At 38.2% G+C, this 13321-nt stretch overlaps 1 protein-coding gene across 1 annotated transcript in view; it reads left to right on the top strand.

The window, feature by feature from the left end:
- Window positions 1-232: 232 nt before the first annotated feature.
- The window catches only part of SUSD5 (sushi domain containing 5), a 40014-nt gene continuing 26925 nt past the window's right edge, over window positions 233-13321 (top strand). The window contains exons 1-2 of the mRNA XM_017820307.1: window positions 233-341; window positions 8360-8537. Of these exons, the coding sequence (XP_017675796.1) occupies window positions 248-341; window positions 8360-8537 (272 nt within the window). The 5' untranslated portion in view covers window positions 233-247. The remainder of the gene's footprint in view (window positions 342-8359; window positions 8538-13321) is intronic.

Genomic DNA, 13321 nt, shown 5'->3' with positions numbered 1-13321 from the left:
CTGGCTGGACATCTCCCCCCCACCTTCCCCTCCCCTTCACATTAGCCAAGCCAAGGATTCCTCTCTCCCTCCCTCTTTCTTTTTCCACCCCTCCCGCCTTCAGTGCAAGCCCAAGACGCAGGATCCTGCCGAGGGAAAGTGCTCCTTGAAATCATCACCGCAGACCCCGCTGCGAAAGTGCAGAGGAGGAGAGAGAAAACGCCTCGGCAGCCAACCTCCTGCGGCTGAGGGCTTTGCAAACAGGGCAATGGCTCTAGGCTCTCAGAGATCCTCTCTCACCTTTCTCCAGGGTGTGGGATCTGTCTTCTTCATTCTTCAGATCATCTCTGTTCAGGCTGATGGTGAGTCTCCCATTCAGTTTGGGCTGGGTTGCTATGGCTGGAATGAGAGCTGTATGTTGAAATGTGTTATTGCAAAAGAAAAAAAAAAACCAAACCAAAAACTTTTTTCAAAATTTTTTTTTTTTTTTTTAATAAGAAGCTTAAATGCACTCCCCAGTTTGGGTTAGGAAACTTCTGATTCAGAGGTTTTTGAAACTCTACAAAAATCGTGGGTTTAAGCAGAGAAAGGAAATAAGATCTCAGAAGGGTGAAATTATTTTATTACAACAAAATGACAGGATAGTGAACTTTTCCAGAGGAAATAAGAATAATAAAACAAAGCCAGAACACAACTAAGAAGACTCAACTATGTTTTAGGAGACGTCTTTTCTCCAAAGAACTTCCTCATCTGCCCACTTCAGATGCCCTGCAATGTCAATTTGTTGGGGCAGGCTCTTGAAGAAGGGAAAACAAAAAGTGAAAAACTTTCATAACATTTTCTGTTCAGTGCCACACACGCTGAAGATGACTGCTCGCCTTTCTGCACATGAGTTTCATCTGCACTTCACTGCTGAGGGATGTGCTCAGGACATGAATTTGGCTGAAGCACCAGGTGCCGGTTACTCTGAAACGGGACTTTTTACTCACTGATGGTAATCCTGAATAGCTGCATCCCTTGAAAGTTTCCAGTAGCCTTTGCCCTTTTGATGATTCAGCCTGTGATAATGATGACCACCTTGCCTTAGCAAAAACACGATTTATTTTTGAAACCACTGTGTCTTTTCCTGGGAGAGCAATGCTGAGTGGTCACATTTTTCCACTTTCACAGCTGTGATAGATTTATGCCTGATCTCAGGATTTTTTTATTTCAATACACTAATCCTTTACCATTGATGTTTGCTGCATTATTCCAGAGAACAGATCTTAAACATTGTAAGGCAACAAAAACCTCTTTTTGTTTGTTCTCAGAGTATTTTTCCTGTTTAACTTAAATTTATTTCAGCTGGTGACAAAATATGGCAAAGGAAAGGGAGAAAATTAATCTTGCCTGTACTTTCCACCGTTTTGTGTAAAGTACCAATTATACAACAGAACTCTGTCTCGTAAGTTTGAAGAAAATTACTTTTCATTAAGCATAAAAAAAAAAAAGAGAAATACATCAGGAAACTGCACTGCATTGCAATAGGCAAAACTGCAATTCTGTTTTAGGACATACTCCTTCCCTAGCAAAATACCTCTGAAATGAAGGAAGAGGGGAAAAGCACACCCATGAAAAAGAGTTCTCCATAGAACTCAAGGAGAGAGGACAGGAATAATAATTTCTGTTGCTAACAGTGCTTTACCTGAAAAATCCCCTTGTTTTTTCAGGAGCACTCTTCAATTTATTATTTCTGTAGAACTAATGTCATCATCTAAAAGAAAAACAGGTGTCCTCTAAAAGAGAAAGGAGAAAAAATGTTGGAGATCATTTTAAGGCAGAGTTCACGACAGATTTTAATGATCATTCAACAGTTTGTCAAATTTACTTCACACATGGTAAAGCATTTTTAAGAATTAAAGAGTAGAATATCTAAAGTACATTACAGTTGTCATGCATTATTATAATACTGTTGTTTCCATTTTTGTTTAAATTCCAAGTAGCATTGTGAAAAATATGTAAGTCTGTTCTTAACTTGATCTTCAGTGGGTTTTCCTGTGGGTTAATATTCAACTAAATAACTGTAACACTGTCCTATAAGCCATCTGGGTTATTATACAGTAAAACAGAAGAAAACAATGTACATGGACTTTAAAATTTACGCCTATGTGTTTAAGAAGATCTGAGAGGATGAAAACAGGATTATTACTTTCTTTTATAGCAGATTCTGGCCTGACAGACAGAAACCACTTTCTCATTTGTTAAGTTGTAGGTGAAAATGCAATTGTGCTAGTCTCTAATACACACAAAGTGCCAAAGGACCATTCTGGGTGACACATATGCACTTGTGTATTTGTTATTTTTAACTAAAGGTACCTGAATGTTTTGCAAACCACTGAAGGGATTTTGAATTTGCCTTGTAAAAAAACTGTGAAATTCAGACTGGCCCCTGTTATAGTCAAACCTTTGAAACGGATTACAATATATTTCCCTAAGGAAGACTTTTGCTTTATTATCTCACACACAAATAATGACAGAGAGCAGGCAATAAAACTAGAGGCCATTGAGGTCTGGTGAAGGTGTAAAGCCCCAAAGCTTAATTGATCTCTTTTGACCAGTATTTACCACGGCACACATTGCTGTAGCACAGATAGGCTCCAGAAAGACTGAAATAAATGCCGACATAAAATATAGCTTTGTTTCACTTTGTAGCTTTTTTTTACAATTGAAATGTGCTTGCTCATAGCTGTTCAGGTCCAGGTCAGATGGACAGAAGGCTTCCTGAGGGCTTGTTCCTGCCCTGATGGACCATGGAGTGCCACTACCGTTAGTGCAGTTACTGGAGAATAATATGGGTTATTGTGGCAGTTCTCAATGGTACCAGTTCGAGTGGGTTAACATTTCTTCGAATTTGTGCTGGACTAGGAGAACAAGGATGTGACTTCCTGCGTCCTGCACAGGAGCTGCCTCTGCTTTTTTTTCCTCCCTATTTTGTCTTTTTATGGCTGCTAAAGTATGCACACATATGAACTGTAGTTTTCTGAAGAGTACTTGCTCTGAGACAGAGAATGCCAGGAGAGGATGATGGCAATTCATCTACCCTACCAAGACACTCCTGAATTGAAAAAATGTGCTAATTTCAAAACTTTATTAGTTGTTCCAAAGTGGAGTTGATCTGTTGGCTAAATTTGGATTACATGAAAACCCTATTGGTCAAGTCAGTCATCTGGTAGTGTTCACACTATAGTGACTGCAGAGGTTGCAAGGGAAAGGATCCAGAATGCAGAAAGCTAGGAACAAACAGGTGAGGATCTGAGATACATACTTCTGACTAGAAACTGTTGATGTCCAAAGCAGGAAAAAACTCCGCTACTATAGTCCTTCCTTTGTCTTGTTTTGCGTCCTTTTTTTCAAGCAAAGGAAAAAAAAGCTCTTCTGCTCTCTCTAGATGCTCACATTGGAGTAGCAGGTGTCTAAGCATTTCAGGCTTCTGCTTTCAAAACAACACAGATTCTTCCATAAAAATTCCAACTATCTGAGTCTAAACTGTGTAGTAAAATCAAAACTTAGGCTCCAACTGAGTTTAGCTGAGGAGGAACACAAAGGTGGCCTCTTGATTTTGCTATTTTTTTGATGATGTAGTATTTTTGAATTTAAGAAGACATCATTCACTTTGGTTTCTCACAGAAATAAACTCCACAGTCATGAACACTAAGTAGAAGCGGCAGCTAACCAAATCTCTGTACTGAATCCTTCACCCTTACTGTTACAATCAAGGCCATTGTTACACACGCCCATAGAAATGGAAATTAAATTTCTCTTGAGGTACAGAAGTGTCCTTCCCTTCCTCTGCTCTCTTTACCTAATTTGAAGTTTTTAACATTCAAGTAAAAATGTATTAGACTCCACATTTGCACATCTTTCACCCCATTTATTTTGTTGAAACTGATTAGTTTTTATCTTTTTAACTAGGAAGTGTCATGCCATGAGATTAGCACACTGGGCACACCTTTTAAAGTGTTTTCATATTATATTATTTGTGTGAGACATTCTTACTTCAGAGTATATTTGGCTATGCAATTTTATGTTCCTTCTTCAAGCATAATGCAAATCCTGCTGAACACATGGAGAAATTTGAATTCATTTCAGTGAGCTTTGAGCTGTGCCTGAGCACCTCAAAAGAACTTCTTCTTGTGTCCGTTACTGTAATAGAATAAATTAGACAAACTCTCTTCTTGATAACCAAGAGAATTCTGCTAAATCCACTGACATTCCACAAAATATGAAGGTTTGGGGCTGGTTTTATTTTTGAAGGGTTTTGTTTTTAGGCTTCCATACGTTTGATTGCAGATGGCTCTTTAATCTTGAAAAAATAATAACGATCAGTTGTTAGAAGCTGAGTTTAGCAAAAATTTGGAGCTGGAAATAAGGTGGAGTGAGAGTAATGAACCATTGGAACAGTTTACTATAAAGTGTGCTGTAAATTCTCCATTACTTGGAGGCATTGAATCATGACTAGATGCATGTTGAAAAGGCATGCTCTAGTTCAACCATGAATTTTTGGACTTGATGGTGGAATTATTGGGGGAAATCTACAGTCTAGTTATGCAGAAATTTAACAAGGTGATAAAAATGCTTCTAAAAACCCTGAGATCTATATTTTCAGTCAGAATATATTGGGCTACTCTTAAGTAAAAACTATATTAATCTATTTCTTGTTTACAAGGTTTTAGTGCAAAAATTAATTAAAATATTATCAATATATCAAAATATAATCAAATTCTATAATAATAATGATCAGATAATGGTGGAGGCTAGCAATATAATACAGGCTAATCACTAAGGAGAGACTCTCTTTGATTTCAAATGTAAGTTTTCCATCAGAACTATGAATCCAGCTGATAATTAGCAGTTGGAAGAATTATGTCTTATTATTTATGTCTTAGCATTGACGTTAAAAGCTTTTTCACTGGTTTCAAATGGGAATCTGAAAAAACCTTACTGTGACAAGGATATTTTTCATTCTGAACATGCTAAACTCAACATGTTCATTCAGCCTCCTGAGAAATACTACTTTGTGGATTTTATCTTGATCTTTAAACCATAGGGACTTGCTTTGTTTAGAAAGGCTTCAGAAAAGTACATGGAGTTTTTGTAACAACTTTCTACCCCACCTGTGGAGGTGAAAACATTATGGGAAACAAAGGTTACCAGTCAAAAATGAAGGAAGAGAGTTGAGAGGAAACTCAGACTGGTGGCTGTTCAGAGGTGCCACAACCAAAGGCATATTACATTCTTCATGTAGATATGATCCTTGATCCTGTGTCTTATGAAAATATAGAGCAGTCTCATATTTAAAACAGAATGACAACACCTCTCTTGATACTATCCCAGAGAGAAAACTGATTTCAACTACCCTAATGGAAAAAATTACTGTAATTTCATCATGTATGTGAGACAAACCTTTTCTAAAAAACTTTTCATTAAAACTACCAGTGATAAAAATGTTACAAATAATTAACCAGAATCCTTAGATTCCCTTAGATTGAAAATGATACCACGTGTTAACCATGACACTATAAGGTGCAGAATTCAATTTAGTGTTGCAGTCTTTTTTATTTAAGAGGACTTCCTGTTTTGATGCACTTTTGTATTTTTCCTGTTACTATGCTAGCATGTCTCCTGTATATTTTTCCTGTGAGTGCCCCTCAGTAGTGCGATGCATCTCAGGATATTGAGGATCCAGCTATTCCATTGGTCAAGCATCTGATAAGTGAACCTTACATCCCATGATATTTTCTAGGTGAGAAATTAGACAAAACCAGAGGACAAATCTTTAAAATTGGGCAGATGGCCATAGAGCTTCTAAAACTTTGGAGAAGATTTACAGTTTGATCTGTTAAGCAGGTCAGCCTTCTTTATCCACTTCTGGCTAACCAGAATTTCCTATAAAGCAGCTCACTGTAATTTTCCCAACCAGCACATCTTTCCTAGCTTATCCTAAAATCCACTTGTGTATATAATTTGAACTTCCCAGATAGCTTTACAAATGACAAGACTCTGTTTTGAATCAGCATCTTCATAGGTTCTAGTAAGAAGTAGTTTGCTAGTAGTAAGCACTAGCAAACATATAAAAGCGGTTAGGGAAAGCTGTCTCAGCCTCTGTCTTGGATATCTAAACTCCTCTAAAAATGTAATTGTTGCTTATTAGTGAAAAGACTAAATTATTAACTCAATTTCTTCTGATTGTATCTGAATGGAACTACCCGCTTAATCATTTTCCTTTCTTTAAGTCTTCTAATTGAAATACTAATAGCTGGAAAATAAAGGTTACTGCCATGTCAAACTAGCATTGACGATTTACATCAGATGCTATGCAAATTTACTCTGTATGTCTTTGATGACACATCTCAATCCTGACGGTCAAGTGGTGAAATGTAGAATGTGGGTGTTTTTAGAATGTGGAATTTTTTATCTGGGACAAAGCCTCAGCAAAGCATTACATTTGATCTCTGATTTCCTTTAGGAACAAAGCTGTTTCGCAACTTCGGAATGGTTGTGTAAAACGATCATCTTTCTGCTTATACTATCTCTCTCCCTCGGCCATGCGTACTTCACTAGTCTGTTCATGGCTTTAGAAACAGGAGCTGTGACATTAGTGTCATGGCCATTATTTGGGATATTTTGCAAAGAAACCTGGTGTTTGTGTACTTAGGAATGTAGAGGCTTGCTTCTTTCACTACTTTGTGTAAATCCCCTATTCTGATTACAGTTCATGATATTGATTGCAGTTGAGAATCAAGAGACAATGTAGTCTACTGGTTACGATACTGATCTGGGCTTCTGGTTGTATTCCTTGGTCAACTACTGTTAACTGCCTGAGAAAATCACTCTGGGAACTCTGAATTTCTATTCCTTCTCATAGCTGTTTGCCCTTATTTAAATTGCCATCTGTCCAAGTCGGAATGATTTCTTACTGTGCACATGTAGAATTCCCATCGAAGCAGGAATTTTCGTCAGTACCCATCTGCACTTGCTAACTCATGTAAACACAAAACCCATGTTTACTTGAGAGAAACCTTACATTTTTTGATGTAAGACTATTATTCTTCTAGTGGGTTCAGCTGTGCACAGGTGAGAACAGAAAGCTCTCAGGGACAGACCTACCCTGTGTAAGTTCCCTGTATTTAGGATTAGACTTAGATTTATCAATTTATCAAAATAATATGTGGTGGGGGTGGCACTTGGTACAGAATCAGGCAGAATCAGTCTGAAGGATTCCTAATACATCCTGTGAGTGTGAAGCTAACTACATAGTGAACACTCAGTATGTGCTGGAAGCTATGCATTCCTATAATCACTACCACTAATCCACTTTGAAAATGAGACATAAGTAAGTGTTTCCAGGCATTTACTGAATGAACAGTGCTTAAAAATTTTCTTCCTGCACCTACAAGCAAATTCAACCTGTATCTTTGCAATTTAGAAGTTATTCTGATTTATATATCATCAGAAAGAAGATAGGTATGGCAACTCTAATGTCAGCACTGTAAACTGTCTCATTGTTTATTTCTTTTTCTGGAGACACTCAGCTAATAGGTTTATTCCATAACCCAGTAACTGCTCAAATGTCATTGCCAAAAACACAATTGCCTTGTTCCCAGTTGCCAAAACCTCTAACTTTCAGCCATACAGCTTTCATGGTGTTAGATAAATAAAAGTAAAATAAACCAAACTGAACATATAGATAACACCAAAAAATTGTTATGCTAAACATGTTCTCATGCTAATTAAAAAAAAAGGCCTTCCATTAAGAAAAAATTTTGTCTGTCTTTTTAAAAAGACATAATTAAAAAGTAGTTTGTATTTAGACTCAAGTTGTCATATACTGATATAATTTTGATTTTAGAGAAAGTATAAATATAAATCTATTTCTACATGGGAGACTGGGTTGCAATACTAGCTTTTAAGAATGTGCTTACTTTATAGGTGTAGCTGTTATAAAGTAACTGTAAAATGTTTAGCAATGAATTCCAGTGTTAGTAGCCTATAAGAGATGTTCTGACTGACTATATATGTGCATATGAGAGAGTGTCATGCTTTCTTTCTCCAGATCTTAAGCACACACCTACAGAGCAAGACAAGCTTCTCCTATGAGCTAGGAATCCGTAGGGGCTTAGCCACACTTGGTTTTCTGTTGCTGAACAAAATTAAAAGAAAAGCTAACACAAAGATACTTACAGTCTTGATAAAATTACCCATTTCAAAAGGTAGGTTACCCATTAAAATAAACTTAGTAAAAGCATGGAGACTTTATTCGGTGATAATTTGCAATATTTCTGTTGAATATGTATTGAGCATAATTCCATGACGAATGGCATGTCCTTTCTTGGTGTTGCAGGGAAAGTGTTTGCACTTGAGTCCAAGAACAACTCTCAGGGTCTGGATTTAGCTGAAGCTGAGAAAGCTTGTGTTGACCTGAGCGCTCGCTTAGCAACTGCAGAAGAACTGAAAAGGGCTGTTCTGGACTGTTCTTTTGCTGGCTGCACCACGGGATGGCTCGCCAGTGGCTCCGCCGGGTAAGGACAACAGCATAACACTTTCTGAGAAGTATGAATGACAAGTTTTTCCTCCTTGACTAAGAATATAACTGAAAAACTGGCCACAATTCAAGCACCATGACATATAGTGAAATATGCTGCTGTCCCCCCAAGAATTAATTTTTTACAACTAATGTTGCAAGCACACAAATCTTCATCAGTCTCAGATTATATATTTCACAGATTTGAAGCAATTTCCTCTTCTTTCCTTCTGAATTACATCACTGTGGTTCCTGTTTTCTTGGCCTGTAGTGGCGTGCTAAGCCCTAAATAAGCTTGCAGGTTGAGGGCACAGTGCTGCAGTTAGTGTCAGTGCTCCCACTGACTCTGTTATTCTCCACTGTTTAAGAAGCTCAGCAAGTTGAATTCCTCATGGAAATCATATATCTGTCTAAGGTATCGACCTATGCCTGAACAGACAATAGGCACGTTCAGATAGGTACAGCTTTAGGTGCACTTAGATATGATAACGCACGTGTGGTGTAGAGTTTGTTGAGAGACCCCACCAGGGAACTGATGCTGTCCCTCAGTGTGTTTGAGGCAGCTCAGGGGCCTTGGGCAGCTCAGGTGGCTTAGCACTAGGCTGAACTTTGCCTCACATTACAGATAATGTTGCAAGGTGTGATGGCCTGACACAGCCCCCTCCATGAACCAATTTAAAAGAGGAATGTAGAGGTGTCCTGTGGTGGAAATCACTTCCCTCTGTTGATCATAGTTTCACGAGGCTACAGTCAGCCTTCATAAGCACTCCAGAGGTCCCAACTACTATCAGTGGAATTCAAAATTTTGAGAACATATGTCCAAATAGGTGCAGCTATGTGCCAGAAGCAGTATGGCCCTGGCACAGTGCCACTCTGCTGTGGCTGATAAGGGCTTCCCAAACTCAACCTATCTCATTCCAGTCTTGCACTGAACTGGCTGTATGCCACGCACTGGGCCAAGCACTTACATCCTAACTGTCCAGTCTGTTCCAAAATTAAAGTTTTCACAGCATGCCTCAGGAACAGGTAGACAGGCTTCATAGTTGACAAAGGGATCAAATCATGGCATGAATGTCTCATGTCCCTGAAACTGGGACCATACAGGAAAAGGTAGATATATTCCCAGGAGTACATCTAATCTATTGTCAATGTTCAATGGTGATGAAGTTTTGTTCTATCAAAATACTGTTTCCAAGTTCCCAAACTTTAGCGTGTTATTGGATTTTGTGACAGTTATCAGTCACTTAAGCAAGCATCGGTGTTTCTGTATTTTTAGCGATAAAATTCCCAAAGGACAAAAAATTGCTGCTACTAAATGAAAGGTGGTACTTAAACAATTTCAAGCAAAAGCAACTATTTTCAGTGATTCTCATTTTTCCCAGGTGAAAAATCATTTGAAAATTTGTATGTAATTTTGGTCTTTAAAAAAAAAATCCAGAAATCTCTCAGTATATAAGACAGTGATCTAAACCCTAAACATTTTTTTCTTAAGACAGTTGCTGACATGTTACACAGGCTAAAGACCCAGGAAAACTATATAACTCTAAGAAGTTCATGGCAAAGTTGTAGGCAGGGTCTTTTATGTAACTTCTGTATTCTGGAAGTAAGGAATGATGACAAGTAGGAGAAAACTAGCCCTTTTTTATCTAAGCAATAACACTAGTTAGTCCAGTGAGATCCTGAATTAATTACTGCAGGCACAGGAGTCACAACTATTAGTAGACGAACTGTGGACCTACCCCTGAATATCCTCAATATCAAAACTGTGTACAGTGATAAAAACACATCATACTAATGGGAAGGAAAGGAAGATTTTTCATCCCTTCCAACTTGCCATACACATTCCTCCAGTAAGCTGTCCTTAGTATGGAAATCTCTAAACTATTTATCAGAAAGACCATTGTGGGGTCACATCAGCACACCATTGCTGTGCATTCACCACATCTGACCTTCACTGGAGAGCTTCACCAGAGAGAAGTTCTGTGGAGCTGGAATTTTATACTCTGGGGCTATTTTACCCATGGCTGGGCAAGCACCAGCAAGTATGTTACTTGGTTCATTGAACTGTATATTTTTGACTCTGGGGAAAAGTAGAAACTGTATAATGCCTAAAAAGGCTATACTGGTTTCATTGATAGTTAATGCAGCTCTGGAGAAAGAAACAAGCCATTGAGTGCAAAGTATGCAAATGGGACAAAGTTGTTCAAGTTGAACAAGTCCAAGTTGAAGATAGAGATTTATAGAGGGATTTAGGTGAACAGGCAAAATTATTCCAAATGGAGTTCAATGATAATACATACAGGGGAAACATGCAATCTACTTGAAAATAGGGTTCTGATTTACCTCTGTCAGTCCACCAAAGATGTGAGGACATCACTATGGACAGCACAAAGAAAACCACTGTCAGACTGCAGCTGTAGTAAAAACAGACAAACAAACAAGCAAACAAAGAAGTTGCTAGAGTACTTATGGGATGGGATGGAGAATATGAAGAAAAAACATATACAAATAAGTAAGTGTAAAAGCCTCCTTTGGAAAATTTATATGTATTGTTGTTACTGCATCTTAGGAAAGATATTAAAAGAGTCTCAAAAAAATGGCTCAAGAATGATAAAACGAATGGAAAAGTTATTAAGAACTCAAAATATTTTACAAAATTATTTAGTTTTAAAAATTTACCTATTCAATACTTCTGGCATTTACTTGATAAATGGAAACATGACAGCAAGAATAGAGGATAGCTGATATACAGAAAAGCCTCAATCCACACTCTGATTTAACACAGAGAGGGGAAAGCAGGCTTCACAACATGCCCAGAGGTTAGAGAAGTAGGGGAAATTATTTTCAAAACAAAGGACTCTTCGTTGGGCATGCCTTGTGTTATTTATCTAGATGGACCTCCACATCTTTGAATGAAAAGTGACCTCCCCCTGTTTGCCAGGGCCACAACTGTTCAGGACTTTATAGGTTGTATTAAAAATCTTGGAATCCTGCCAGCAGCTGACTGGCAGGATCCAGTGCAGATCACAGAGCTTTAGTCTAATATTCTCCCATATCCTTTTGGACTGTGTGCATCAGAAAGGAGATGAATAAGAGGGAACATGATAAAAGAAGTTCCCTATTTCAGAAAGAATGAAGTTTGGTTTGTTTATTTGGTGCCTGGAATGTATCCCAATCTTTCTCCTGAGGAAAAATGGATTAGACATTGGCAGTAGAAGTAAACACAAACAAATTATGTGAGTGAAGTCATTATAGTGTTGCAGATTTTCTTACATGCTTCTGCCCTCCTTTCACCACTTAGACTTAAAACTGAACAGGAGCTCTAGCAGACACATAAAGACTTTTTCCCTGCTAGATCCATTTTTCACATTTTGTACAAGTCAGTGATTTGTTCACTTCTGATGGCTATTTTATGGTTTTAGGGAATAATCAAAATCCCACTCCAAGTAAATATATCCATCACTGTTGGTTGTTGTGTCTTTACTATTATTTTTATGGTCAAATCAAGGCCTGGAAACCTGTGGGAGTTTTTTCTCTTATGACTTAGGCACATCACTGAGTCAGTGTGAGCATGTTTATATTGCCTGCTCTCTGGGCTATACATCTTATATGGGCAAAGATGAGAATTTGGTCTAAAGAAGTAGTCCAGTTTGGCTGACTGTCAAATTAATTTCTGATGACTTGTGTGTAAACGTGGATCCATATGTAAGTATGCGAAGTTTTCAAGATTATAATGGAACACCTTCTGTTCTCTTGTGGCCACCCAGCTCACTCCAAGCTACTTCTTACTGACCCACTGAAAGGACTGTTCCCTCCTCAGCCGTGCAGGTAGATGTGCTCATGTCTGGTCTATTTTAAGTCAGAAGTGAACACCAGCTATGTTAGGGTGTTAAAAACATTGTTCTGCAGAGACTGATGCTTGTGGAAGAAGATATCCACCTATCTTCTGATGGAGATGCTTGTGTTGCACTCTCTAACCCATTTCAATCCCTGCAAACTAGGCTACCCCAAGCATCAGGTCTTGACAAATATGATTCATTTCAACTGATGTAGAATGGAAATTGCTTAAACAAATAGATCCTTGCCAGCAAATCCAGAGACACAATAAACTGGGTGGTTTTGTGGTTTGAGCAGCCTGAGACAGAACCTCTTTCACAGGCATAAGGGGATGTTTTGTCTTCCACTTTCAGTTGTTCATACCAACCCAATTCAGAGCTCAGGGCTCTTTGCACAGACAAGTCACTGGCAGGTCCAAGGACTTGGGAACTTTTCGAGAAGAGCCATTGACAAAGTTGTCAGAGGTAACTTCTTCCAGCAGCCCAGAAGTAAGTCGTTTACAAGTCAGTCCTGACATGTGTAACTTATTATTATTACACATTGTTGCATTTCAGGAAATGAAATGTCGTTAGGCAAGTCTCATTTGTCAGATGAGCCCTAATAGCTATTTATACTAAAAATGACACTCTATGACTTACTTGCATGTCAGACAAGTGAGTCAGTAAAACCATCAAGTAATCTGCCAGAATATAAATGGAAAAAAGGTGGCAGAGTTCTCTGAACGGCTCTCACTGCTATCTTTTGAATTTACATGTCATACTGGAAAACTTGGGCAGTGTGTCTTGTAGGGTCTTATATTCTTTTGTGGGGTTTTTGAAATTTGGAAAGTGAACACGACACGACTGGTCTTATGATCAACCCTGTGACAGAATATTAGAAAGCAGCTATTTATTTTAGAAATTGTTAAACATCCTCAACAGCTTGTATTAATATATTCATAGCAAA

The sequence above is a fragment of the Lepidothrix coronata genome, unplaced genomic scaffold, assembly GCF_001604755.1.
Source record: "Lepidothrix coronata isolate B3197 unplaced genomic scaffold, Lepidothrix_coronata-1.0 Scaffold3, whole genome shotgun sequence".
Classification (NCBI taxonomy): domain Eukaryota; kingdom Metazoa; phylum Chordata; class Aves; order Passeriformes; family Pipridae; genus Lepidothrix; species Lepidothrix coronata.
The sequence above is the reverse complement of the archived record's forward strand: the minus strand, read 5'-3'. Positions and strand labels throughout refer to the sequence as shown.